Raw genomic sequence first — 27,244 nt, forward strand, 5'->3', positions numbered from 1 at the left:
CGTTGTTTATTCCTGGGACGAACATCTAAGGGAGACTCAACCATTCGATTTTCTGTTTCACGTTCAAAATGTTTTTATTAGATTTCCAATGATTTGCTGTTTGTTTATCAAGTAGATTTTGTGATCGCAAAGAAACACAAAGTGAAGCCGCATATCTGTGCCTATCAAGCTTTCGTTTTTGGATGAAATGTATCAAACTGATACTATCAATCAATAATCTGTCCAATACAATGCTGTCAGCTTCTAAATAGTCCTGAAAAAGTTCAACATCGAAAGATGAAAATTCCAAAATGAAGAAAAAAATGGAAAAAATGAATGCGTTTCATAAAATTCATTTAATATTTTACTATATTTAGATAAAATAAAAATTACACAAATTGAAATTTACGTTTTAATCATTTTTATATATATATTCCACTTAATAGTAATGAATCGTAAGATTTGTCGCTATTTAGCATTTGTCCCTCATATTAAACCACTGAATTTTGAATGAAAACTTAATGCTAAATTCATGCATAGAATACATATTAATCTTAGGTATCAAACTAACATACATATGAAACGATAGGATTAGTTTTCACATTTGAATTGAAATAAAATTAGTTATTTTTGTAATCAACTGCATAGCTTTCGATACGGAATAGCCAATGTGTTCAAAATATTTGTATAAATTCCCAATTGACTTTCCACATCAGCAGTAAAACAAGAATAATTCATTAACACAACAAAAGAAAGGAGAAAAAAAAAATGCAAAGAAAAAGTGTTTAAATGGTTTGGTTTTTCTTCTTTGTAGAAATAGTGGTAACTTCCCGTGCTGCACTTACTGGCTAGAGATTTGTCAATGTGTTTTGTTGCTGTTAGCTTAGTTACATGCTATACTTGGAATTTAAAGATGAAATATTGGGTAATATTACACTAGGCTAAGGTTCAGTATGAATTACACAAAAATCAACTCAATCCATGAATAGCGCGTATTCATTATTTACACAAAATGGATCTAAAGTCTAGACGAGGAAAGAAAAAAAGTGTTTTTGATTCGTTGGGCTGTTGCCCAAAGCCGAATGTGTACATTTGTTTTGTTATCGATACATCAAAAAATTCTTACGTAATTAATTGTCTTGAATGTATGTCCTCCTCAATTTTCAGTATTATACTCCTGCGAAGAGCTACTAAATCGAATATAAAACTACCTAACTGCTGCTTTAGACTTGTTCATCTTTCAAGTGACGACATTTATCACTTGTGGTTTCATTTAAATTTTTTTTTCCTCTTTTTTAAAATAATCGAAATAAACGTGTCAATGCTCTTACTTTCTAACGCTAAAACTCAAGCTTCAAGCGAAGAAATTTAGAGAACCAACCAAATGCCATATGCATTTAGCCATTTACGAAATTTGTAATTGAAACGTTTGTTATTGTATATTGACGTTGATTTGTATCATGGCTTGACATTGGCACAGAAAAGCACTAGCGTTCAAAAATGAATGGTGTACACATTTTCGTTTCTAAAAACAAACTGTAATTTAATTTTTATACATATCACACAGCACCTTTTCCATGGGCGTATTGCCAATGGTTCTTTGGAAATAGATCGATTCGATACGATGTGAATTGACGATACGAAGCAGCGGCAACATCAACAGTAGACGACCGAATCGTGCATTCGGTGTTGGGAATTGACGGCGACAATGTTCCGATAGCATGACCTGATGATTTATAATGGCAAAAAGGGGAGAATTTTTTTTTAAGTAAAAATAGAAAAAGATGTGAAAAAAGCGAAGTCAAAGCGTGCAGTTTCAAAATCGATATATTGATTCTAGAAAAATGGTCACAAAATAAACGGAAATGAACTAGATAAACTCACTCGATGTGAAAAGGAAAAAAAAAGGTTGAGTTCAAACCAAAAACACTTGATGATTGTTATGGTGATTAATTCTCAATTACCTGTGCTTGATCTTGCAAATTTTCAATTGGTGCCGGGTCTTTCAAGCCACGTGTCTCCGATCGAAACAGAACGATTGCCTTCAAGCATGCAAATTCGGCTGGATCAACGAGAATCGATTTGAAACGGCACAGTGTGTCGTGCAGTACACGAATGTCAAGGGCCAACTCTTGTTTGCTCATATTGTTCGTGTTGCCATTTATATTGTTGCAATGCTCGGCAACGGAAAACAGTGGACAATTCGATGGATCTAATGGCATACACCATTGGATCGCATTGAGCAGAAACAATTCAGCCCATGATTCTTCCAATAAAATGACCTGCAATAAATTCCAAATTGGTACAGTATTACAAACGGGCTCATCGGGCTATCACCATCAGGCGATATGATTGAATGTAATAAATATTGATTCTGTTTTTTTGTCTTTTCGGAGGAGGGGAAAAACATTGTTAAATTGGCTCACCTGATCACGAAAGGCGAGCTCAGCAAAGCTCGGCAAATTCTTAGCCCATTTAACAGCCATGAATAGAAGACGTGCACTGGTCTCGTACACCGTTTCTTGTGTGTGATTATACAATGATGTGGGAGGCATGAAATTCGGCATCGGCAATATTGGTGTGGTTTGATGATCTGTTTCTGGTTCCTGTTCAGGCTCTTCATCATTTGTGACATCGATGGAATCGTCTATTGCATAAGCGATAAGATGAAAATAGAAGAAAACACATACAGAATAAATCAGAATGGATTCACACGAAAATGGTTCAATTGAATTGGTTTTCTGTGTTTTTGCCGATGATTTTATGGCGAATTTATTCAAGAAATTATTTTTGTCTTTGTCTTTCTCTCGCTCTCATTGTCATTGTTTTTGTTTCGCTTTTTTTTCGCGCCCGAAGATGATGGCATAGGCCATACCCAACTACATAATCAAAACTAATCTGAATAAATTGAATAACATTTCGATTTGTCATATTTTATTGCATAATCAATATGGTTATATAATAATTTTCCGAACGAGTATTTTATATCGTTGCCTCATCTTAAATGTGCGCGCTTATTTTTTCTTTCATACTTTCTATTTTTGTTATGAGCACACCGCATATGACTCAGTCGGAGGGTGATTTTTTTTTTATCTTTTTTGTCATCGTAACTCCGGCGAGACTGATTAAATCAATAGCTAAATTTGGTGTCGCGATGCAGACAAAAAAAAAACGGAATATCCTTTCACCACTTTGCCGTCTTACATCATACGTAACCGCATGTCATTGTGTTTGCATTATGTAAATTTAAAATTGAAAAAAAAGCAGCCACACAACCACCAACCGAATTCAAATGACACAAATAGAAAGAAATTGCCATGAATAAAATGATACATGTTTGACTTAAAATCCTATTTAATGCTTTTTCTTTGATTGCATTTTCTTTTCTGTATTTCTTCATTTCTGCTTCTTTTTTTTCCCAACAATTTGTGCGGATTTTTTTTCACTTTTTTTTCTTCACCAAGACTCATTGCCTTAAAATCTCATGATCCAGAGGGAAGAAAAAATTGTGTCACCCAGGAAAAAAAAACGAAATGTTGAGCTCAAAAACGCGCAAAGCAAAAAAGAATTTGCATTTAAAGTAGTTTGTCTTTTCAGCTTTCATTTGTTTGACAGGCCAAAAAAAGCGTTTTTTCTTCTTCGGCAGTGAAATAAATTGGGAAAAAAGTCGGTGTCAGAAAAAAGACGGAAATTTTAATAAATGCGCATCGTTTCAATAGAAATTGAAATCATGATTTGACTTTTTTTTTCGTTGGGACAAACACATAAACCGAACTGAAATAACGCGAGCGGGAGAGAGAAAGGGCATATATAAGGTAGAAAGAGAAAATACTCACCATCGTTATCATTACACGGATTTGGGCTATCAGAACCAACTGAGGACAAACTCCCTCTAGCATTTCCCGAATTCTCATGACTCGTCACTAATATTATACAACAGAGAAAAAAAATGACATCAAATGAGTATTGAAACATTTCGAATGAAAATTAAATTAAAATTTGTAACTAAAACGAATGTTGATGAATAAAAAACATGGAAAAAGAATCCTTTGACATCAATATTGCTTATATTTGGTTCGATGCAAATGACTGAATGAAACTTGATGAAATTCCTGCCATTGAAAAACTGATTTCTATAACAAATTTTGAACAAAACATAAAAAGCAAAACAGAAACAATGCCAACGAATTTAAATCATCTCCAGTTGAAAAAAGTCTTTGAATGTACATGCGAATGCAATTTTATTTATTTTCAACTTCGATGAATATGTGTCACACATAATGTGTGCAAAAACACGACGTCTCTGGAAACAAAATTGAATAATACCTGGTGTAACTGGTCGACTTGATAAATGATTTGGCGAATTGCTCGATGAGTTATTGGATGAGAGCAGACCCGTTTTGTTTTCAGTACGATGACGGTGATGTTCAGTGTCATTGCTATTGCCGTTATTGTTATTATTTTTGGTTGAGTTAGTCGATTGATGGTTGTTGGTTAGTTTGTTAGTGATATTGTTGTTATTTGTTTGAATGGAATTGTTGTTTAGATTCGACGACATGACCAAACCGTTTGGGATCAATGCACTGTGATGATGATGATGATGCATCGCCAAGTGGCTGTGATGCAAACTTGGTGGTAGCGAAGCAATTGCTGCTCAACAAAAAAAAATGAAAAACATGAAGAAAAAAAACGATTGGTCAGTGACAACATTGAAAAACATTGATTCTAAAAATAGAAAAAAAAAAGTTTTTTTGGACAATTTTTTAGCTTTGAAACAAAACAGATGGGAATTACGTCATTATTATTATTACGTTTGCAAAAGTGCGAATCAAAATAGTGGAACTAATCAATTCATTCAAAAGAATTCGGTTCGAATGATATCAACTAAAATAAAGCAAACAAAAGACATATGGAGAAAAAAATGATGAATTTTGCCCCTTAATTGACATACGATCAAATCGTGATCAATTGTGTCAATATTCGATTAGTATAATGTCACGGTATAAGGAAAATGTAGCGAAACAAGAACCAAATTTGAAAAATTTCCAGAATTTCACAAACATCTGCGATACATGTGCCACAAGCCAAAGAATACAGGAACAGTCATTAATTTATTCATGTTGGTGGAAACACTTACTTTGCTGTGTTAAGAGTCCGGGTCCATATCGTGATGGTGATAACAGCATCGGCGGTCTAATTTAATGGAAAAATGCCATTTTTAGAAACGGAAAATCGAACATTTTAAATTAGAAAAAGAAATCCAAACAGTGAACTCAGCAAATTCGACCAACGAAACAGAAAAAAATAAATCCATAAGCAGGCGAACAATTGTTCCGCTGCATTACCACCGCACATATCGAATGCAATAATTGACACTTACGCAAAAACACCAACGGCAACAGCTGCCTCACGCAAAGCTCGACTTTGTTCCATATCGCGAAATGCTTCCGGTCGAATGGTTGCTGGAAACGAAATTAAAGCATTAATTTTTTATGCTCTCGTTTTTTTCTGCACAAAAGCTGATACAATAGGAAAAAAGGGGCGAGTGTATATTGAAAATAGAAAGAAGACCATATCAACTCACCGGTATTTCTTGGTTGGCGTTCGTTTTGGACAGCTAAAAGATCAAAGCAGAAAAAAATTAGCATAAATAAATGAAGAGTACACAGCACAAAAAAAATCGAACTAGTTTTGTTTTTCTCTGTTTCAATTCTATTCACTGGTTTTGTATGATGGTTGAAACGGTGGTGAATCATCCACCGTACTCATTATATCGTTACTAAATTGCCCATATTTTAAAATCAATCATAAAATATAAACACAATGGCTAAACAGTATTGTGTGCGTATGCGTGTATTGATCGATGAATGGACCGATGCGCGCTTATTCCATTGGCAATTCACACCTCTTTATCCTCTTGGACAAATTTTTCTGTGTCCAGCTTGGCCGGTTGAATTGTCGCCGAGCAGAGCATCGTGTACAAAACAATTAGCTATAGCGAATAGAGACACAACCGAATTATCAGTGGACATTGGTGATTATGCATAAATAAGCACATCGATTTCATAATTTATGCATGTGAAAATTATTGTTGTTATTCAAATGTGAATTGCATTTTTTTTTCTCGTTGTTATTGCTATTGTATATTGTTATTAGTTGTCGCATCATTTAGACTTAAATCGTTCGGCTTATGAGTGAGTGTGCCAGCGATTTCGTGTCATATATTAGTATCGTAATCATTACAAACGCATACATTCCGCTTAATTAAGTGCACATATTCTTTTGGTTCGTGGACGCGCGCGTATTACGTGTGCCTTTGTATTGTGTACGGGCATGGTGTAGTCAATCAACATATATGTATATATTTTTGGGTTGATTTGCATTTTTTTCTTGTTAGCGCGCGCTGCTGAACTGATAAGTGAGAAACACAACCTTTATGTGATGAATTTATTTATTATAAACGGTGTTCGAGTGCGTGGTCTGTGGTTGTAAGGAAAGAGAGAGGGAGAGAGAGAGAGAGCGAGCCAAAGATGCAAGAGGAACGAAAAAATGACACACATGAACACGTGACAGCTAACTCTTAAGGGTTATCCGCATATTTAACTTTTTCGCAGCATGTCAAAGCACGGGGGCGAGAGTGTACACGCGCGAGCACTGTTGCCCAAACCAAAAAGGATCCGCAAACAAACAAAATAGGGTTTATATACACAGCCAACCGTTGGTGAATTTGAACCAGCTGAAGAAACTCTTTACCGAAAAAAAAAACCGGTTAATTTCAGTCTAATATGCATACACACACTCGTTTGTGTCGAATTTTTTAAAAACCATACCCAAATTGCAGCAATTAACAAAAAAATCTTCCTGTGTTTTTCTCTTGTTGTTCTCTGATTTCGTTGATTTTGACTGTTTTTTTACGTATTTCCCACGCAAGTGTGTGTTTTGGTTGCCATTTATGCCTAGTTCTATTTAAAATTTCATTCAATTTCTGTTCTTTTTGGTCTCTTGTGCGAACATTTTGATGGCATGACTGTCAAGCTTGAATTTTATTGACATTTCACATTTTTTGTCGCAAATTGTTTTTATTCTAGGAATTCACCGTTTTTTCTCCAATTTTTGGATGGTTTGTTTCTGGAGGGGAGAAGAAAACAGTCACAGCACGTGTATAAGATACACGCGCGAGTGAGCGCGACTTTGTGTGCCTGGGCGTTCAAAGTCAAATTTGTCAAATGGATCGAGAAATGAGCAGACCGTGGCAGAAAAAGAGACACACATCGAATGAGACAAAATTAAAAGAAAAAAAGTGAAAGAAATGCTGTGATGCAAACACTCTATCTCTCAATCACATGCTAAGTACGTCATGGTATGGTGTTTGCCGAGAATGAGTGTGAAAATCATCGGCACACGCCACACACCGCAATTTAATACGCTAAACGCTATTGCCTGGCGTTTTGAACCCAAATGGGCTGAAATGACAAAAGAAAGGCGCGAACACGGCAAAGGGACATTTCGCCACACACACACACACACACACACACACATAGCCCAGCGCGCACTTACACAGTGTCACTCACTAATGATTTGACGATTTTATGCAAATTCACACAATTTAACAATTGTATTTCGAGTGCGTACGCTCGAACTGCCTCTCTCTCTCTCTCACACACACACATCGAAAATTGATCATTTAAATAATTCCGTTTTCGGTGCAATGTCTCCAGCTCAAAACTATGCTGTGTACTTTATTTCTGTTCGGTTAATGATCACTTCGTATTTTTCTAACGAAAGGATTTACTCGAACGGTGAACATGAGCACACACATGATAAATAAATGTATGCATCGATGCATTCATTCACTCGTTAACGGATTATTATATTCGTGTGTACTAGTTCAAAGCCATTCGAATCAGTTTAAGTCATTCGGCTGTGCAATATTACAACAATGTTTTATGGCTGCGGCCAATCGTGATTTTCCTTGCAAATTTCTATTTATGCAAATGTCGATCGGCGGCAATCCGATTTAATTCTGCAAAAAAAAGTCATTTTATTGCTTGAAATGCTGCAGATGCATTTATTGGGCAAAACACAGACCATTTGGGAATTTGGCACTGATTTTGCAACTCCCTTCGATAAGATACCGTTTCGCTTTCATTGAGACTGCACCAAAAGGACGTGTGCCGCCCCCTTTTTTCTCCATCGGTAAATGGGCGATTGGTCAATTGTGTATCGATTTCAAAGTGATTGCAAACATTTCAATTATTTTGATTGAAATCCCAATGTGCCATTTAAAGCGAGCCGTGCCATTTTGCAAAGCAAATCATTTGCATCAATCAATTGGTTTGCAAAAGCCCAGAGGAAAACCCCAAACAGTGGAAATAATTAACTTGTTCGGTTTAAGCCAGTCAATGACTTAAATCAATATTTCCGGAGATAGTGGAAAATGTCTTGCTTGTTCCTTCGTATCACTTATTTAAATTGTTTCCGATCTGTTTTTTTCTTATTCGGTGGTGTGCGTTCATGGTTGCTTTAAAATGACTCTACCTTGTGAATGAAATCCGTTTAATATTCATGGTTTTATGGCAACAACATAAGTTGTTACAAAAAGATTACGTAATTAACATTACAAAGACACGTGCCACATTACTTTGGCTATTGTTGATCATATTTGCGCTTTGAGCCGTTTTCTCTCTCTCTTTCTCTCTCTCTCTCTCGCTCACTCTCGTTGTTCTACATGTTGCCGTTGTCTTGATTGTGTCTCATTTCGTTCGTTTTACATCAATTATGGATTCGAACCGAAAAGAAAAAAAAGAGAATACGCTTTGACACTTTGAACAATGTCGAGTGTGTGTATGTGTCTCTGTTTATAACAAATCTTCACATTAAAAATAGCATTAGATCAAATGAAACCCTTTTTTCCACAATTGTATCGTATGCTCGTTCACAGCGCGCGTGAGAGACTGCACACACTGAAAAGCCTCGTCACACTGTGGAGGATGAGGTGTTTGTTAGTCTATCAAATTCGGTTTCGACTGATGAAACATGGGAGATGAACAACATGAACCGTATGCAGAAGAACGCCCGTTGTTTTTCGATTTCAGCCATTCGCACGTCTCTCTCTCTTTCAATCGCTTTCTCGCACACTATGTATCTACTTTGCCGCAGTGAAGCACACCGCTGCACTCCTTTTTCGACGGCAAACTATCGAGGCAAATCTCTTTCTCCAGTTGAAACAAAGCATTGTTACATTTCCCAAAACAAACCGTAATATTCAGTCAACACTATGATTGTTCCTTAGTTATAAATTCATATCGAACAACACGATGATTAAGACGTGTGTTCGATTTTAACAATCACTCATTTCACACACTCTCACACCAAATTAACAATATTCACGGGGAAAAAAACGAAATATAATCACAAAACCGCATAACGAGCATCAGCATTGCCACCCACCGGTTGTCGCTTTTTGTTTCGCCGTAATTGATTGAGAAAAATGACAAACCAACATTGCGTGTGAAAAGTTGGTTTTGCAGCTAACATTATCCCGACGGTATTTTCGGTCGTGATACGGCGGCGGTGTCGATGGTTTATTTTTTGAAGCTGATTCCTTGTGAATTCTCAATTTCACAATTTAATATTCGATTTGCAACCAAAAGCTATTATCTCATCATTAAAATGACGTGAAAGAGCAAAATTGCGTCGTTTTTTTTTCTGTACTGTGGCTGCTGCCGTCGCCATGACGTGAATGTTTGTTTTCCCTAAATTCTGATGCAATTTTTCGCGTTCTGCCTATTGTTGTTCCAATCAATATTGACTTTCTTTTCGACTTTCAGCAGGCTCCCGATACCACCACGGCTGCCATCGACGCAATACAAATGATGCTTTTGTGTTTACACAATTTTTTGCTCCACTCTATTTTCGGATGTGAAAAATGCTCATTCAATTCAACGGAAATAAATGAACCAACGTCAACTTGACTTTATTATGCGCGAATTACGCTTTGTATATTCGTGTAATACACACGCGCACACGCGCGTACAAAGAATGTTACGGTAAAATGTATGCCAATCGATTGAAAGTTGTGGAACATTTCAAGATGAAATCGAAGACGGGAGAATGTCGCTCATTTCGGGCTTGTAATCACAGTCGAATATAAATTTTGAGTAAAAATCATTGAAGCATGCAACTTTTTCTAGCGTAAACCGCTAAACCTTTCATATTTGAACCAACCATTCCACGGTTGGCCGTTTTGTTTTACTTTCTGCTTGTGCTCTTTCAAGCTTCATTGCCAACATTCTTCTCTATGTGTCATTGACTATGACGAATAACCGAAAATGCTTTTCAATTTCGCGCTTGTTATCCGACGGGATGTGTTCGTTTAAATTTGTTCTCGATTTGCCATCATCAAAATTGTCTCGCTCCAATTCAACAAAAGGAAAAAATTTACTCGACTTTGGAACATCATTAAACTAAATAACTTTGCGTTGTGCTACGCATTTCATGATGGAATTTAACCATTTCGAGATCGGCATCGACAGAGTTAAAAATTGGGATTGCGTAAATAATTCGTAAATAATTAATTAGATTATTATTTTCAAAGCCATGTGTCGATATGTCATCACATTAAAATATTTTACGATCATATTTGATGAGTATGCCTCGCTTGCGTGCAGCAAGTGAGATGGAATGAGTGAAAAAGAGTGCGTCAGAAAAAAGAGAGAAGATATTTGTTTTGAAAAAATGGCGCCCGAAAACCATCAAAATTATTTCAAGTGTTTTCGTTTTTCAAATGACGGCGACAACTTAATTTCAAGCCAATTAATTAATCAAGTGGCTTGGCACGATCTTGCTCGTTCACTTCTTAACTACACAACTACTAACACTTCGATTTGTATTTATTCGACGCAATTCTTTCTTATTTGCTAATCGAATTGCTCACATTTTGTGGCGGCTTGTGAAGCAGCACCCGCATCGAACTCACATCGAAATACGTTGTTTTTTCGAGTCAAGCTCATTGAAATTAATATGTTATTTTGTTTGCAACACTATTTGCATGGCATCATTTCTGTTTGACGACCCTCATTCCTTGATTTTTTTCGGATTCTCAATTATTTGAATTGACTGTGATGCCGTTTTCACATGGGATATTTGGTTGGCAGAACGTTTTCACATGAGTTTTGTTTTACATGCTCATCGAAAAGTGTAATTTTTGCTTTTTTTTCAATTCATTTGAATATAAGCTCACCATTTTCCTACTTGTCTTTTCTTTTTAAGTTTTTCATTTTCATTTTCATTTCAACCAATGGGGAGTGATCGGCACATGAACACCATATTTGTTTCATTCCCTTTCTTCATGTTTGAGCACATTTTTCTTACAAAGCATTTTGAAAAATCAAGAAAAACAAAATTGTACCACTTACCATCTTTGTTCATGCCCATTTGTAGACATTTTTTGAGTCGACAGGCTTGGCATTGGTTTCGATGTGCTTTGTCCACTATACATCGGCCAGTTCCAGCTTGACACCTGTTTTTTTCGTCCGCCGCACGAAAATTGAAAGAAGAAGAAAAAAAAAACAAATCAAAACTTGGGATTGATGACAAAATAAAGCTGAAAGCAATAAAAACAGCAAAGAAAAAAAACAAGTCAGAGATGTGTACAAGTAATTCGAGTAGGTCTTCAATCAAATCTGAAAAGCGCCAGCATCAAATTTGCATTTTGATTGGAAAAACTGAGTGAAAACTTTGGCTTTTTGCACGGCAAAAATGCACACCATTTGCGAAAATCCACGGCTCGTGTGTTTTTATTCTCGTCTTAGGTATGGCTACGACGACAGGTGATGGTAATTTTGTCGTCAGAAATGCTGAATTTGTATTTCGTTGGGATAAAGGATAACACGAATCAATCAAAATTTTTCTCATTCATCGAAGTGACGGCGTCTCTTCTATCACATCGCCATCATCAATTCATTTCCATTTCTTTTACGCTCTCTCACTTTCTCTCATTCTTACTTTGTGTTGCTGTCGTCGCCGTTGTCGTCGCATTCAATCTGTTATTAATTCTAGTTGAATAAAAACATTGGGCCAAGTTTTAATAATTCATCCGAAATGCAATTCGTATGTTTCTTCATTGATGGATTTTAATTCCCGACCAGCAGCACAAGAAGGCAACAAAAGAAGCGTCCATAATAATGATAAATATGCTTTGACCATGGGCCAGTTGAATAAAATTGATTTTCGTTTGTCGGGTCATAAAATCGTCTTTTGAAAATGGTCTCTCGATTTTGTGTCCATTCCAATAAAATTGGAATTGAACCAATCGGTTGGTGTTCGGCGGCCAAGAAATCGCAATCAAAATGGAACGCATGCAGAAATTTGTTTTTGATAAATACAAGATCAACGAAATTCATCAAATCATTTCCCATTTCGATTCGGATCATGTTTCTGTTCCATTTCGCTCTCTCTCTCTCTCTCTCTCTCTTTCATTTTCTCTTTTTCGATTTGATTGAAATGGCACAAATCGAAAAGAAGCAAAGCCATACCAATTGAAAATGCCCATCTCGATCGGGATTATCTGTTTGTCAATAAATTTAATCCGACTATCGACCAATCGTTCGATAGACAATCGTCACGAAGCGAAGGAAAAAATAGATGATTTGATATTTGCGAAAGGGAAAATCACATCTTCCATTCGGTATGACACGAAAACGTATCTTTGTTGGATTTGCCAAACTTTGTGTGGTCGTCGAATTATGATGAGCGATTGTCAAACACCGATTTGGTTTTGTTTGGTGAAATTAAGCGCTCCAGCCCCATGATACCGATGCCCAAATGTCATGATATTCGGTCGACCCGATTGAAAATGAAATTTCTGTTGGCATTCAATGGCTTTTCAGAACGAAACGGACACACAGGGCACAAAACCAAAATGCGCTTCCTTCAGAATCGTAATCCATTTACCAAACGATATCTCGAGCAATGAAAATATTTAGAACAGTCTAGTGGAAGTAGCAATGGTAGGCGAGCAAAAGGCGCCATGCAAAAAATTGAAAGAGAAAAATGTTATGAGTTGCACGAAAAATCGGCTCAATGTGTGTGTAATAAAATTAACAATATCTAATGCGAGGGCTCTAACGGAGATTTCAGCGGCAGCAACGGTGGTGTTGGTGGATGAGAGTCTCTGTAGCTAGCAATAGCAATAGCAATACAACAGTGCACACACACACACACACACACACACAGCGAGTGCGAGATATCATTTAGCGAATCCTCAAGAGACAAATAACGACTTAACTGGGATCTATTTTGCCAAATGTGTCCACCAAAGAAGACAAAACGGATACGGGGGGCCAATGCAAACGTTAAACCGAAAGCAGACCGCAGAGATTGCGGATTTGAAAGAAAGAGTCGAATCGCAGCAAAAGCGACACATTTCTCATTGGCACACAGACGCACACACACACACATGCCAGTGGCTCTCGATTTATGGTCATAGATATGCTGCTAGACACAAACAATTTCTGTCACATCCGGCAACGGAACAACTACGAAAAAGCCGCATGTGAAGTGAGACGACGACGATTCTGGGGAACAAAAATCCAAATAGTTAACTTCATGCCGCTTACTGCGATTTGCAAATGTGAAACAAGAAAAATTGAATGGTTTTTCAAACAAGACACGTTTCATCGACGAACAAACCGTCTCTTTTTCGGCTCACCGTTTTCGGCTCATTGTTCTCGAAGGGATGTAAGTGTGTGGGCACAAGTGCAAGACCCTATTTGATGGAAAGACACACACATACACGTGCGCGCCCGGCCAAAAATTGACTTCATTTTGTTTAAGGCAAAGTGTTTTTCACATCAAAATCTCTAGTCATAAATTCGCATGATCATAATACGATTTATTATTTTGCAGTGTCACTCGCTCTCGCCCACTCCTTCTCTCTTCCTCTCTGTGTTGTGACCAAACAGAAAACATTGTAATGTGCCCGAGACGTAAGCAAAGCACCCGTTGAAGCATTAGCATTGAAGCTGTTTTTGTTGGCTTCATTGGGCTGTGGCATCTTTAAAATCGAATTTATCACTGAAAAATGGCATCCAATACATAACTGCTGCCACCACCACCATCACCGTCGCCACTGCCGAAACAGCGCACACAATACCGATTTCGGGGAGTACGCACGACTGAAAATTGTTCAATGTTATTATATTTGCTCGTTCGCATTTACACTATCCTCTCTCTCTCTCTCTTGACAAAGCGTCTCCCCTCTGGAAAAAATAAAAACAACGGCATGGAAGATGGTTATGCACCGCAAACACAAACATTCGGTCGATTTGTCTTGAGCAAATTCTATCATTTGCATGCAGGTCACTGCTCATTTCCACTTGATTATGTTTTATCACTTGTGCTTTTGGCTGTATCCATCATATTTTTGTGTGGTTCTACAAATTTTTTTCGTCTATGTTCGGCCCGAAACAATGCCACCGACCAGAGTGAGTGGGTGTGATGGAAAAGTGGAGGTGAGGTGCGATATAAAGAAGAAAAATTGATTTAAAATAATGTTTCCGGATCAAAATTGCTCATCTTTTCTTGATTCGATGTCAGTTTTACTAATGCACGGCATTTTGTCCTGTTTTTTTTAGCACTACATGGAATGTAGGCTATTGTAATTGTTTTTTTATTTTTACGAGAAAAATTTTAAGACTCTTTGGGCCACTTTTCTGGACCGAAAATTAATTCTTTTTTCTAACCAAAGTTCTAATTTGAAATGAAGAAATTGCGCTTAATTACAAAAATGAAATAAAATCATGTACACGTAATTCTCTTTTGAGATAACTCGGAAAAAAAAATTTCACATTATTTTAATTCCCAATGTGAAATAATTTACAATCCAAATTCACATTGAACGTACATAAAACCCTTTATTAAAGATTACAATATAATATATATAGAACAATATAGAATTATAATTTTATTCAATTGATTGATTTATTATTATTTATCACTCTCGAAAATCCTGCCATATCTGTTATTAATATACCTTGTAGTAAAAGCGTTCATAGTGTTTCACTGTAGTAGCGGTGTATCCTATTAAATTTTCTTGTAGTAATACTACAGTGGAATTTAATAGGATACTTTGCTACTACAGTGAAACACTATGAACGCGTTTACTACAAGGTATATTAATAACAGATATGGCTGATTTTTGAGAGTGATAATATCATAATTATTAATAATTTTTGTTTTATTGGTACTTGAACTTTCAATTTTCCCTTCTTGACTGAATTACGTAAATTAACAATTTCCACCATGACATCGTCGATTTCTACGAAAAAATAGAGTCCGAATCGAACATACTTGATATTAATTCTAATCATTTTCATAAAATAAAGAAATGTATGCTTCGATTGAAACTACATTCTATGTAGTGCTTCGATGAATAATTTGATGGGAACATCAAATTAATTTAAACTTTCAATTTTAAATAACATATAGAACGCAGAGAGGAGCGAAGCGACGATCTGCAGTCTTGTTTTAATATTGTCTGAACGGTCGGATGAAAAATGAAACGTAGGCGAACGAAATGGATTTTTGAAATGTATGAAAAATTATTGACCATTTATTTGGATTTAGCAAATGGAATATACTTGCAACGGACAAGTTGATTATTTTATTTAACCAAAATAAAGGCGTAATCAACCAACCAACGGTTGACTGAATAGTCAACCATTCAATTTTCATTTCAGCCGAATAGATTAATTCAGGGGTTTTGAACGTGGGTTCCATTTGTTATATCGGAATCCAGAGGTAAATTTAATGACTTTCGGTGCTGTTTTGATCATTTTTGTTCGACGGCTCGAAAGTCACTTGACGATGCGACACGACAACGAACAAAAGAAAAACCCTCCGAAACCAACAATTCCAAGCTGAAGCCGTTCGAACAAAACAAAACAGTTTGTAAAGTGGTGCATGTATAAAAGGATGATCCGAATTAACTTAATTCAAACTTTGATTTCAATACAAATCAATTCGCCATTATCAAAATCGTGCTCTATCCTTTTGTGTGTGTGTGTGTGTGTGTGTTTATGTCGAGGGCCAGTATGCCGTGGTTGGTTTTCCCTTTTACATTTCACCAGAGTGAGTGTTGCGTGTGTGTGTATATGTTTTATGATGCTCGCTCGCTTGCTCTCACTCCTTCCACCAGCTGTGACTGGTGTTTGCGTTTGAACTGTGAGGCGCATGTGTCACAACTTCTTATTTTGGAGGTTGAACTTTCGTGTGCGTGTTTCGCATCAAATTGTATTTACCAGGGCTCTACTCTTTGCTTCTTTACGTCCTCTCTCTCACTTCTGCTCATCGACTGCCTGATGAGCTCTCTCTCTCTCTCTCTCTCTCTCTCTCTCTCTCATCGTATATCTCTTTGCACGCGAACACATACACACAAACACGGCTCAAATTGATTTGGCCCGTACCTTCGCTCTATTGTTCATTATCATTCAATTTTTGGTTATTTAGCATTTCATTTTGGGTGGCAAAATCCATTGGCGATGCATCATTTTAATTCATTCATTTACTTATTTTAAGAACACTTGATCATACCGCACACACAATTCACATATGTCACGATATTTTTTGCCTTTCTACCAGCGCCATACTACTCGGTCTCGGTGTGTTCAACTTAATTCCTTTACGGTTGCATGCGCATCAATGTTGCAAACGGAAGAGATAGTGCGAGCAGCCGAGAAACAGAGAGAGAGAGAGAAAGAGTGAATCGAGAGACGAGGGAACGTGGAAAAACGCACCAAATTCTGCATGGAATGTATAAATAGAGAAGGACATCGAAACAGAGGTCGTAAATGAAATAAACTTTTAGTAGGTTTTTGGCACACACACACACATTGTCGAATACGAAACGATTTCCATTGTTTGACACCGCCTTTGGCTTTGACTATCTCTCTGTGTCTTGCGCTACTTGACAAATGACAAATTAATTGTAATTTAATCAATTCACGGCTCACAACAAAGACGACCGACGAGAAAAAAAAAGAATGAGAGATGCAGAGCAAGTGAGAACCTGCTTTTTTGTACTTTGCATTTGAATTGTGTTGTGATTTTTTTTCGGCCAAATGTTTTTTTTGGTAGGGGAATCGCGCATCATTTGCTATTGTTGCGATTGACAAAAGGCAACGGTTTTTCGATTCTTTTGATACAATGAATCGATTTTTTTCGGCGAAATCACAGCAAGAGTATTTTTGACAAATCACATCGATTGAATGGAATCGATGAATAATTGCTAAAAAAGCGTGTTTGAAGGAAAATATGGCGAAAACTGATGATTGATTTCAAATTTCTTTGCTTTGTCATAGCAAAGGAAAAATGATAAAACGATCTATTTTGACACTCATGGTATATCAATGATCCGAGGATAAAGAGAGAGAGGTGAGGCACGCAGTGCAATTTGCAACATATCGACGTTCGATTTTCAACGATGCATACCCATCTGTTAACCAAACCGTATAATAAATTACCATTTAATATAATCGCATGACTTTAGCACACATGAGCCAAAAAGTAAACGTGCACGTATGTAATGAAGTACTCACTACACCATCGTCATACTCTCGAGCTGCATGGCCGATATTTGGTACTGGTGCATTCAATTGGTTTAGTGGATTTTGGTTGTAACGCGGAATATAATTCATAAATGGAATATCATTATCTTGTAAACATTTCAAGAGAGAACGAACAGGCGCGATTGTGTGCGTGTATGTGTCTGTGCCACCGATGTGCCCTCTGAGCTCTGAACAATCATTTTAAAATCCATTTAGTCTCGATGCACAGATTTCTCTGTCTGCCATAATCCCGTTTAAATGTTTGAACTGTGCTGCAAGTATAACTTACATTTTATTGTAGCAAGTTTCAACAGACGGTCGTATTTCTCCCACTGACTATCATTCACTCGCTCATTGCTCGGCTGTGGAACCTGCTCTATCATTTGACTTGCATCCAACCAACCGACCGATATTTTTTTCTGTTCGGAAGTTGAGCGGGGAAAAAGGAGGCGTTTGCTTTTTTCAATTCCGAATCTTCTTTTTTTTTCATTTGACTAAAGCGCGCTCAAGACTAAGTACGATTTAATGCCATCTGATGCCACTCAACAATAAATGACTTACGCATCCCTGAATTATAATACACTGAAATGCTCGAGCACGACGGCAATGAAAAACAGAGAGAGAGAGAGATAGAGAGAGAGAGAGAGAGAAAAAAAAACATACCCATGTGGAATGAGGCGAATGAGGGAAGGAGCTTAGTTTCACTTTCACAAAACGACATTTAACAATCAACCAAGCCTCAATTCGACATTTTTTCGACCAGATTTTCCATTTCAGCCCATCCACCAAATGGATGGTCCTTCAAACGAACAAAAAAATACGCACGAACCCAACTGAATGTAAATGGACACAGAGAATATTATAACATCTGACTTGTGTTATAAAATGCGTTTGAATTTCCTTTATGCAGGGATTAAATGGCTTTAAATAATTGTTTGATCATAAAAATGTTGAATTTTAATTCGCGCGAGCTCAAACTGTACGGAAGAGCTGGATTTTTAGGGTTCGCCGGATGCAATAAGCAAATTGCATTTATGTAAATGGTGTGATTTATTAATTGAATGCATGAAATATGAATATTTTTCAACGGGTACATCACATTAAAATGTGACAATTTGTCCAAAACGATAACGGTGCATAAATGCACGGCCAAATGTCGAATTTTCAACCTTTTTTCTGTATGCAATTTGCTTTTCTAACATCGAATCACTTAATATGCTGCAGTTTGGCATTCTGAATCTTAACGATTGATATAAAACTCATATATGTTTGAAGCCCAAATTGCACCAGTTGGAAATAATCAGGAAACATTAACTGTAATTTTTCATCATTCGTTCAATTTTATTTCATGAGTAAAGAGTTCAATGTTCAACTGTTTTCGAATTACAATCTCCTTCTTCACCTATTTTTACTTTGTACACGTTTCTTTCTCTGATGGTAAAATTAAAGAAATACAATTTGACTCACCGATAAATCAATTTTCGTCGTACGCTGCGTTTAAAGAATCCCGAGCATCCGTTGCATGCCAAAATGCCGTAATGTTTTCCTGAGCTGGTGTCACCGCACACAACGCATATCAGTCCAAGATGTTGAAACTTTCGATTTCCATTGACCATTGACATGGAATTACCGTTGCTGAGCGTTGAATTTGCGTCGGTACTGTTATTCGTGGACATATTCTGTGGTCCCGACGGTGGCCATGACAATAGTCGATTTCCTGTTGGTGAATAGCATCCAACGGGTGACGAAGATCGATGATCTAATTGAATTGAAATCGAAAATAAAAACAAGAAAAAAAAAACATTTACGAATAAAGTTTATTGAATTCCTTTAAAAAAAAAAAAATATTGAAGAATGATGTGCAAAGCAAATGATTGAATTTTTCTGTCGATTTTTCCTCTCCGATCGAATCTGTGTGATAAATGTGGGTAAATTTGCAACATACGTACGAGTGGTGTTAAATGTTTTTATGTTTTGGCGTAGAAAAATATCGGTTAAACGCTTCAATAAATTTTTAATGAATTGCGTGTAATTTGAGGAGTGATTTCAACGCACAACAAACACACACACACACATTGAAACATGATACCAAATTCGAAATGATTCGCTTGAGTCCTTAATAAAAGCAAACGATTATAGAGATAATATTTACTGCAGTCGTGCGCTCGCTCACTCTCTCACTTAAACAACCAATTTAAGTTCTGTTTTTTTTTGTTGTTGTTGTCTCTTTGTACTGTGGATGATGAAGGGAAAAATGCAACCGATCAACTAAAATATGGAGTGAACGACTCACCGTTCGTTCATTTAACAACTGGTAAAGTCGATGCATCACGTCAAATATACCAACAACAGCAGCAGCAGCAGCAGCAACAACAACAACGAAGAACAAAAATCCATTGTGAGAGCAAATTGATGAACAATGTCAAAAAGAGACAATGCGACCGCACATCGACACTATTTTGTGCAACGCTTAGCTAAGCACCGTATTGTTTACCGACAAAAATCACAACCCCTAATTTGCTGCGTGTATATGTTTTGTCGGCACCTTTGCCGTTTGTTCAATAGCACGGTGCTGTTGCTGGTACGCACACACACACACACTTCTTCGCATAAAAATATTTACATTTATTATTTGGAAATTCGACGGTGCATAGTGTGATTCTTGGTGCATGCACTTTGAGCGAGGGGTGACCGGGACTCGGTATGAAAATATGCGACTGCTGTATGCTACAGATGATGCCAGCAAAGAGGAGTGAAAACGAAAGATCGTCAAATAAAATTAAACATGTAAAACATGATTGTATTATGGCTCAATTTTGTTTAGATGGTTGTCATTTAGGGCGAGCATATTAGCAACAGCACCAGCAACAATAGCAGACGAAGAGAGAGAAAGAGAGAGAGAGAAAAGTTCATGTTCCTTGAATCAATTACCAGTATCGGGTCGGAAATGCTCGGTAGATATTGAATATGATTTTGATTGCCCTTCGTACGATTCCGAGTGAGTAATAAAAAGTCGACATAAGTTGAATTGAATCATATGTTTTCTGTTTGTCTATTACACCGGAACGAATTTAATGTCGATTTAGTTAGAGGACCAGAGCAAATGTACAGGAAGAAGCAGACGGAACGATGGCATTTGTGAACAATGCAAAAATAGCCTGAAGATAAATTTAAGAGCAATAAAATCAAATCAAATCAAATCAAACAATAATTGAGTTAATTTTGTTTCGACTTCGACAACCATGTCGTTGACATGTCTTGTTGGTGGTTGCGTGTGTGAATGTATTTGGAGACTTGACTGATTTCCGGGGGCGGCAAGTCAATAGCACACTTTCCATTAAATGGGAAAACAAAAACAAAAAAACATTCCGGTAAACAGAATGCAATGTGCGTTCAGCTCGAATTGTGACACACACACCCGTTGAACGGTAGCTGGCCCGCGCGCTCATTCGCTCTCAATACAAATTGCAGTCACTTGCAACTTGCTGCTGCTATCATTGCACTTTGAGAATGACGAGAGAACATCGTATTGAACAACAACGACGACGACGACAACAATGAAAAAAGGAGGACAACTCGCGAGCAAATATAAACATGCACAAAGCGGATTTATTGAACTCAGTCGCGCGCAAAATTAACCGTTGTTCGTGGTCCAATAAAAAGGAGCCAAAAAACCAACAACAACACATCGAGTGAATGGGAGCAAGAACGAACGAAAAATACACGAAACGGTTGAAATAACGTAAATAAATTCAAGGAATCCCATATTTAACGTGTGATTAATCCTACATTCGATGCAAATGTGCGTACACAGAAAAACTTACAACAATAACAATAAAAGTCGTAAAAAAAACATGTCGATTGATTCAAATGGAGGAAAGTGACGATCGACTAGGAGAAAAAATAAGATGTAATCGTTACATAGCCACACTTTTTCCACTTCGGTTTCACGGTTTTTAGTTTTGGTTGAGTCAATATAACAATGGAAATAAAATCGAAAACTTGTAATCGATTGAAGTGATGCTCAATGCTGGTGCAATGATCTCTCCCTCCTCCATTTTGGATGTGACGTGACTTGAAAGCGAATCGTCGCTATTTTTATGTCTGATTGGAAAATAACCTGTAAAGTAATGATCTCAATGCCCTCACTCTTACATACACACCCATATATTGCATTCGCTTTTGACGTGCATCAACTATTTATACGCAGGTTTGTTTATCGTCAGCACATTCATCTGTTTTAAAAATGCGCTCCACCCGCCCCATCACTCTTCGCTCTATTTTCACTCTATCTCTTTTAAGCGCATAGTTTCAAACCGCACTTCAGCATGGCGTTGCCGTCAAAAAAACCGATCGAAAACATGAGTTAAAATTGAACGGGGAGAGAGCGAGAGAGAGAGCGAGAGAGAGAGAGAGAGAGAGAGAGCAAGAAAAAAGAGAAAATAAACAATCGAATGGCTTGACGAAAAAAGTGGTTTGCTGTGATCATTTTTAGATCGAATGCCTCATCTTTGGCCAACCTTTGTGTGTCATTTCGTTGAAAACAGAAACAAAAATGCTGCCACGGCTTGCCGCTGATGCTTACAATTGCGCGCCTGAAATTCTTTTGTTTTATCAACGCTCAACACCGCTCAAATGGGCGACCACAGACACAAACACGAGGAGAATTTGTATGAGAGAGAGAAAGAGCGTGTACGAATCATGTCAGTGCCTCGTGCATTGCATCGATTTCAGGTGTTTGTTAATTCTTATTGTGTGTGAGTGTGTGCTTTTTTGTTTCAGTTTTTCGGTTTTTTTTTCATCAATTTTATTGTTACCATCATTAATTTTGATGGAAAAATATTGACTCAATTGTGTCATCATCAAGATGCGCGCGCGCATCTGAAAGTCCACCGAAAACTGGTTTTTTCCCACTGACGAAATTTCAAACGCAAATGCATTTTAATTCGATTCAATTCCATTCTTTTGATAAACAATAAAATGGTTTCCTTTTTCATTGGCATCGAAGACGATGAGCTAAGAAGATGAAAACCAATGACAAGAGCGAATAAAGAAGAAGAGAAATGAAAACGCATCTTGTTTGCGTTGCAAGTTTTGGCTGATCGATTGAATGGCTGTGTTTTGTTTGACCAGACAAAGCCAAGACGAACCAAATGAAATTCGTAACCAATCCACCATATATAACCGTCCATATCCGTGTGTCGACACCACATGTGGACAGTGTGCATTTGTCACAGCAACTTGTTGTTTTCTCTCTTCGTTCTATTTCTTTCTTTTTCTATTTACTTTGATGCGTTATTATTATAGTTTTTTATATCAATATTTGCATTCTGGTTTTGTTTCGTTGCGGGAAAAGTAAGTTGCTCTCATAGCAGAGTGAGTTGGTCCCAGAGAGATAGAGAGAGAGAGAGAGAGAGAGAGAGAGAGCGTGCAGAATGAAAAATGCATGCCGTTAAATGGGCTCATTTTTCATCACTCAAAACGCTTAATAACCAATGCGGAGAGAACAACGCTTTGATCAATTGATGAGGAGAAATAAATTCAGGTAGCCGAATGAATTTGTTGCGCTTTATTGTTTGATTTGCGGATACGCTTCATCTTATACACCAAAAGAGATTGTGAATAAAATAATTGTTGAATGCTGAATAGTATTCACTGACTAGAATGTTATGCTGCTGAGAGTCGTTGGCAAAATACCTACTTCGATTGTTAGTCATTTTTCGTATCGCTTCAAATTCGGGGTGTTCTAATTTTGAAAATTCGGCTCAAACAAATACCGGATCATTAGTCTCAGTTGCATTGCAATGTGTGTCCTTGTTTGATTGACGCCACAATTAATGATCGCACGATAGATACGATCATTTCAGGTGGACTCGCGTTGACACACACATCTCGTTCGTCTAATGATGGTATTACGAGTGACCAATTCGAACCGATTAACACCAAATCCCATTGCCACAATACATATTTGTGATAAGCCCGTGGACTTTCTACCGAACAGAAGAAACAAATCAAAAACTTGTCAAAACAAAAGATGAGAAAAAACTACGTAGGAAACGTGAAAGAGACATTTGAACTTGGAACCGTTGTTATTTGACTCATATTGAATCTTCCAGATAGGTGCTCAAGTCATCGAGAATGTAAACAGAAAACACATTTTTGAACGAGTGGATCATTATTCAAAGAAAGGGGAAACAGTAGCTTCTTAAGAAGAAAAAAAAATAAAACAAAAATTCAGTCATAATTAAAGATCCAGACGATATAAGTCATCGTTTAAATATGACGTGTCGACAGTTGCTCTTTAAATTAAACGAGTCGTCTCTATCTATCTCTGTTCCAATATTTTCATTGAATTTACATAATTGAACTAGAGAAGAGCAATGGCAGAAGAGAATAAAACGATGTCAAACTCTATGAATATGTGTGTTTTTTGTTTCTCGATGCGACAATATCAACAATCAAACGCCTTGCGTCTGGTGTTTGGAATTCCTTGAGGCTTGAATTAATCACAAATGTGTTCTAATTAAATAGTATGAGCCTTTGACCGGAATTAACGCCAGAAAGAGACACACACAGAGAGAGAGAGAGAGAGATCATTCCAAGGAAATGGAATTACAAACAAAAACTACTGTTAGCACAGCCAAAAGTTAAGCCTTTACCATCGCCTATATATAGGCACGGAGAGAGACAAAGGAAGTGAAACAATGAACGTTACGAAGGTTCCAAACGAATGCTCTTGTTCTGGCAAATGTGAAAGCACCTTTCAAGAGCAGACATTACATGTGCCTGCCAGTTCGATTGAAATCAGAACAGAACCATGTGAGGTGAGCTGATGTAAAGATGTGACCTTAGCCTTCGATTTGCACTCCATTTCGAATGCCAAAGTATAATTTGCAGTTTAATAGAGCACATCGACCTGTTCAAACACCTAATGAAAATGAATAAACCGCTATCAAACGGTCTGCAAAAGAATGATTGATCTTAATTGTGTGAATTGGAAAAAAAAGCGTGATGCGAATGAATTTGATTTCGTTTAAAATATGAATAAATCACCTTGACTAATTTGAATGAGAGATTGTAATGCAAATAAATCGCGTCTGTCTGTAAGTTGAAAATAAACGCATAAGATTGGAAAAACACACACAATTCCCCCTTTTCACTTCCTCGTCCAACTACTGGGACTACCTTGTTGTTGTTGTTGATTGCACATGAGACGCAATTGTCGCATTTGCACTGTTTACTTTATTTTTTCCGCTTAACTGTCAACAAAGATTCACAAAATGGCTCAATATTTACCTGTTGTTTCCGATAATTTGGTTTCCATTTTGAGATTTTGTTTGGTTTATTTTTAAAATTAAGTTCGTCCTTTTCGAGAGAAAAGTTCCGTAATGTCACTTTTAAAATTAATTTGTCCGGTTCAGATTGTCACTGAATCATCAAATTTTGCCCCAAAACGTACAGTTCAAATCCTTTTTTTCCAAAATCTTTTGCTCATTTTCCGTTCGAAAAAAGGTAGGCGTTATATCAACAGTTTCACAGTTTTAAACATTCTCAACTTCTTATCGTTGGCAATTTTTCTCAATTGGTTATCAATTCCCAATTCAAACTTGTTTTGAGTGAAGAAAAGTATTTTAAGCACAAGTTAAATCTGTAAAATGGTTGAGGGCAAATTTTGTGTGGCCACTTGTTCAAATACAAATTTTTTTCCGTTTAAAATTTTAGTCATAAGTTGAGCAGGAAATCGATTCACTTTTCATCACGTCACACACAAAACAAATTCATTGCTAAATTTCGTTTAATCACTTCAATTGTCAATAAACAGAAAAAAAACCGAAAATTCCGCGAAAAAAATAAAACAAATATACAATTTCGAATGCAAAAAATAATCATCGACAAAATAATGGTAAAATTCAATTGTGATCCTCGTGTATTTACAAAATTGCGCGTGCACGAGAGAAAGAAAAAACCAGTAGAACAAAATGTTGCGAGAGATGCTGCTGAAAAATTCCAAGACCGTTCGTTATCAACAAGAGTTCGATCGAAACTAAATGATGATATTTGTTTCCTTTTCGAATGTGTCGAACCACTTAAGCGACTTTCGATCAACAACCGAATGACACTCTTATAGCATCATCGGCTAGAAAATTACATGTGTGGATTGGGTGATTGACTGCCTTTGCGTTTGACTGCTTCGTGACTACTTTTCTCTCTCGCGCTGGAAAGCAATACGCTCGTTCGCTTGCTCGTTCAATGGGTACACACACTGTTCGGGGCGCGCGCGAGAAATAGATAGAGAGAGAGAGAAGCAGCAGCTGGTGGTATATGACTTGCGAACCACCACCACACCACCACCATCACCACCGAAAAGCAACGAGATGAGCACACATAGCGAGCAAGAGCGAGCGAGAGAGAGAGAGAGAGAGTACGCCGGATAACGACAATGGCAATTGTAGCTCTTGTGTATGCATACGGCGTGAACGAACCAACCAACAAGCAGTATTAAAACGAAAAAGCAAAGCATCGAACAACGCGAGAGAGCGCGCGCGACAAAAACACACGTACGAAGCAACAACAACAATAACAATTCATATAGTACACATCGAAAGAGACATACGAAAAATATTAAAGCGAAGAGAACAACTATAGAAAAAAAGCACAGCATCACAACAACAAATGGCACACGTGAAGCGAATGAATACACGCGCAAGGTACTACGCTTTACCTGCCTGCCAGCCAACCCAACGGCCGAAAGAGATAACAAAAGCGCGCTGTATTTTCGATCTAATGTTTGCTGGAGTGTTATTATTTTCCATGTCGAACGCGTAGGAAATATTTACGGTATGGCCGTTTCAAAATGATATGATATCACCGTGCCGCCACTACCGCCACCGCTGCCGCTATCGCCATCGTTGCTATTGCTGATATTGCCTGGATGTTTAACTACATTTATAATAATTTCGAGTTGGGATGGTATTTGTGATCGAGCCACATCTTGCTTACTCACTCGCGCACTCCATTTGGATACACACGCGTTTTTGTGTGCCAATGGGGAAGAGAAAAAGAGAGAGAGAGAGAGAGCAGGTATCAAGTTATAGAAATATTGATTCATATTTATACACATCAAACCACCTTTAGCATCAATGTACCGCACGCTCTCTTTCTCTTTCGTTCGCGCTCACATTCGCACTCGACGGCACTATGTGTATTATTATGATTCGTTCTACTTGATTTCAAACATTCCGATTTTATTTTTGTCATAAGCCGCATCCTCCTCAAACACCCATCATAAAACGGCATCAAAAGCTCGACATTGCTTCCCCAATAACAACAAACGACGACAACGATACGACGGCCACATTTCTGATGGGGTAAATAGAAGGAGATAGGTACGATGTGCATTTCGATTCGTTCGACGGATGAAATATTGACATTTTGAAAGTTATCTTTTTGTAAACAGCCTCGCACACTCTTCCACCATACAAAAGAGTCTTTGCCAAAATTGTGACGCACGACGCGATGTCATCGAATCAAATGGTGAAAATGCTAGCTCCCATTTAGTGTACGGCAGCAAAAAAAAAATCAGATAATCACCTCAATTATTTGAAGTGGAAACTTTGTCCAATTCTATACCGTCCATAAATCCAATTAATCGCTCTCAA

At 37.3% G+C, this 27,244-nt stretch overlaps 1 protein-coding gene across 5 annotated transcripts; it reads right to left on the bottom strand.

Moving 5' to 3' along the window:
- Positions 1-316: 316 nt before the first annotated feature.
- On the bottom strand, positions 317-26,174 carry LOC129577419 (photoreceptor-specific nuclear receptor). Of its 5 annotated transcripts, none has more exons than XM_055464395.1 (12): positions 24,882-26,174; positions 24,639-24,686; positions 19,053-19,344; positions 11,397-11,500; positions 5,564-5,596; positions 5,360-5,441; positions 5,117-5,172; positions 4,306-4,629; positions 3,816-3,902; positions 2,406-2,626; positions 1,944-2,261; positions 317-1,705 (listed from the first exon to the last, which is right to left on the bottom strand). In XM_055464395.1, the coding sequence occupies exons 1-12, from the start codon at positions 24,907-24,909 to the stop codon at positions 1,523-1,525; spliced, it is 1,776 nt and encodes a 591-aa protein (XP_055320370.1). In that variant the 5' UTR covers positions 24,910-26,174; the 3' UTR covers positions 317-1,522. The 5 variants fall into 5 exon arrangements, with proteins under 5 accessions (XP_055320370.1, XP_055320373.1, XP_055320371.1 ...); XM_055464398.1 differs by having other exon boundaries at positions 4,546-4,629; positions 24,882-25,866; XM_055464396.1 differs by lacking the exon at positions 24,639-24,686 and having other exon boundaries at positions 24,882-25,870.
- Between the last annotated feature and the right edge of the window lie 1,070 nt (positions 26,175-27,244).

The sequence above is a fragment of the Sitodiplosis mosellana genome, unplaced genomic scaffold (genome assembly GCF_009176505.1).
Source record: "Sitodiplosis mosellana isolate CC-2019 unplaced genomic scaffold, AAFC_SMos_1.0 Smas_scaffold_6197, whole genome shotgun sequence".
NCBI lineage: Eukaryota > Metazoa > Arthropoda > Insecta > Diptera > Cecidomyiidae > Sitodiplosis > Sitodiplosis mosellana.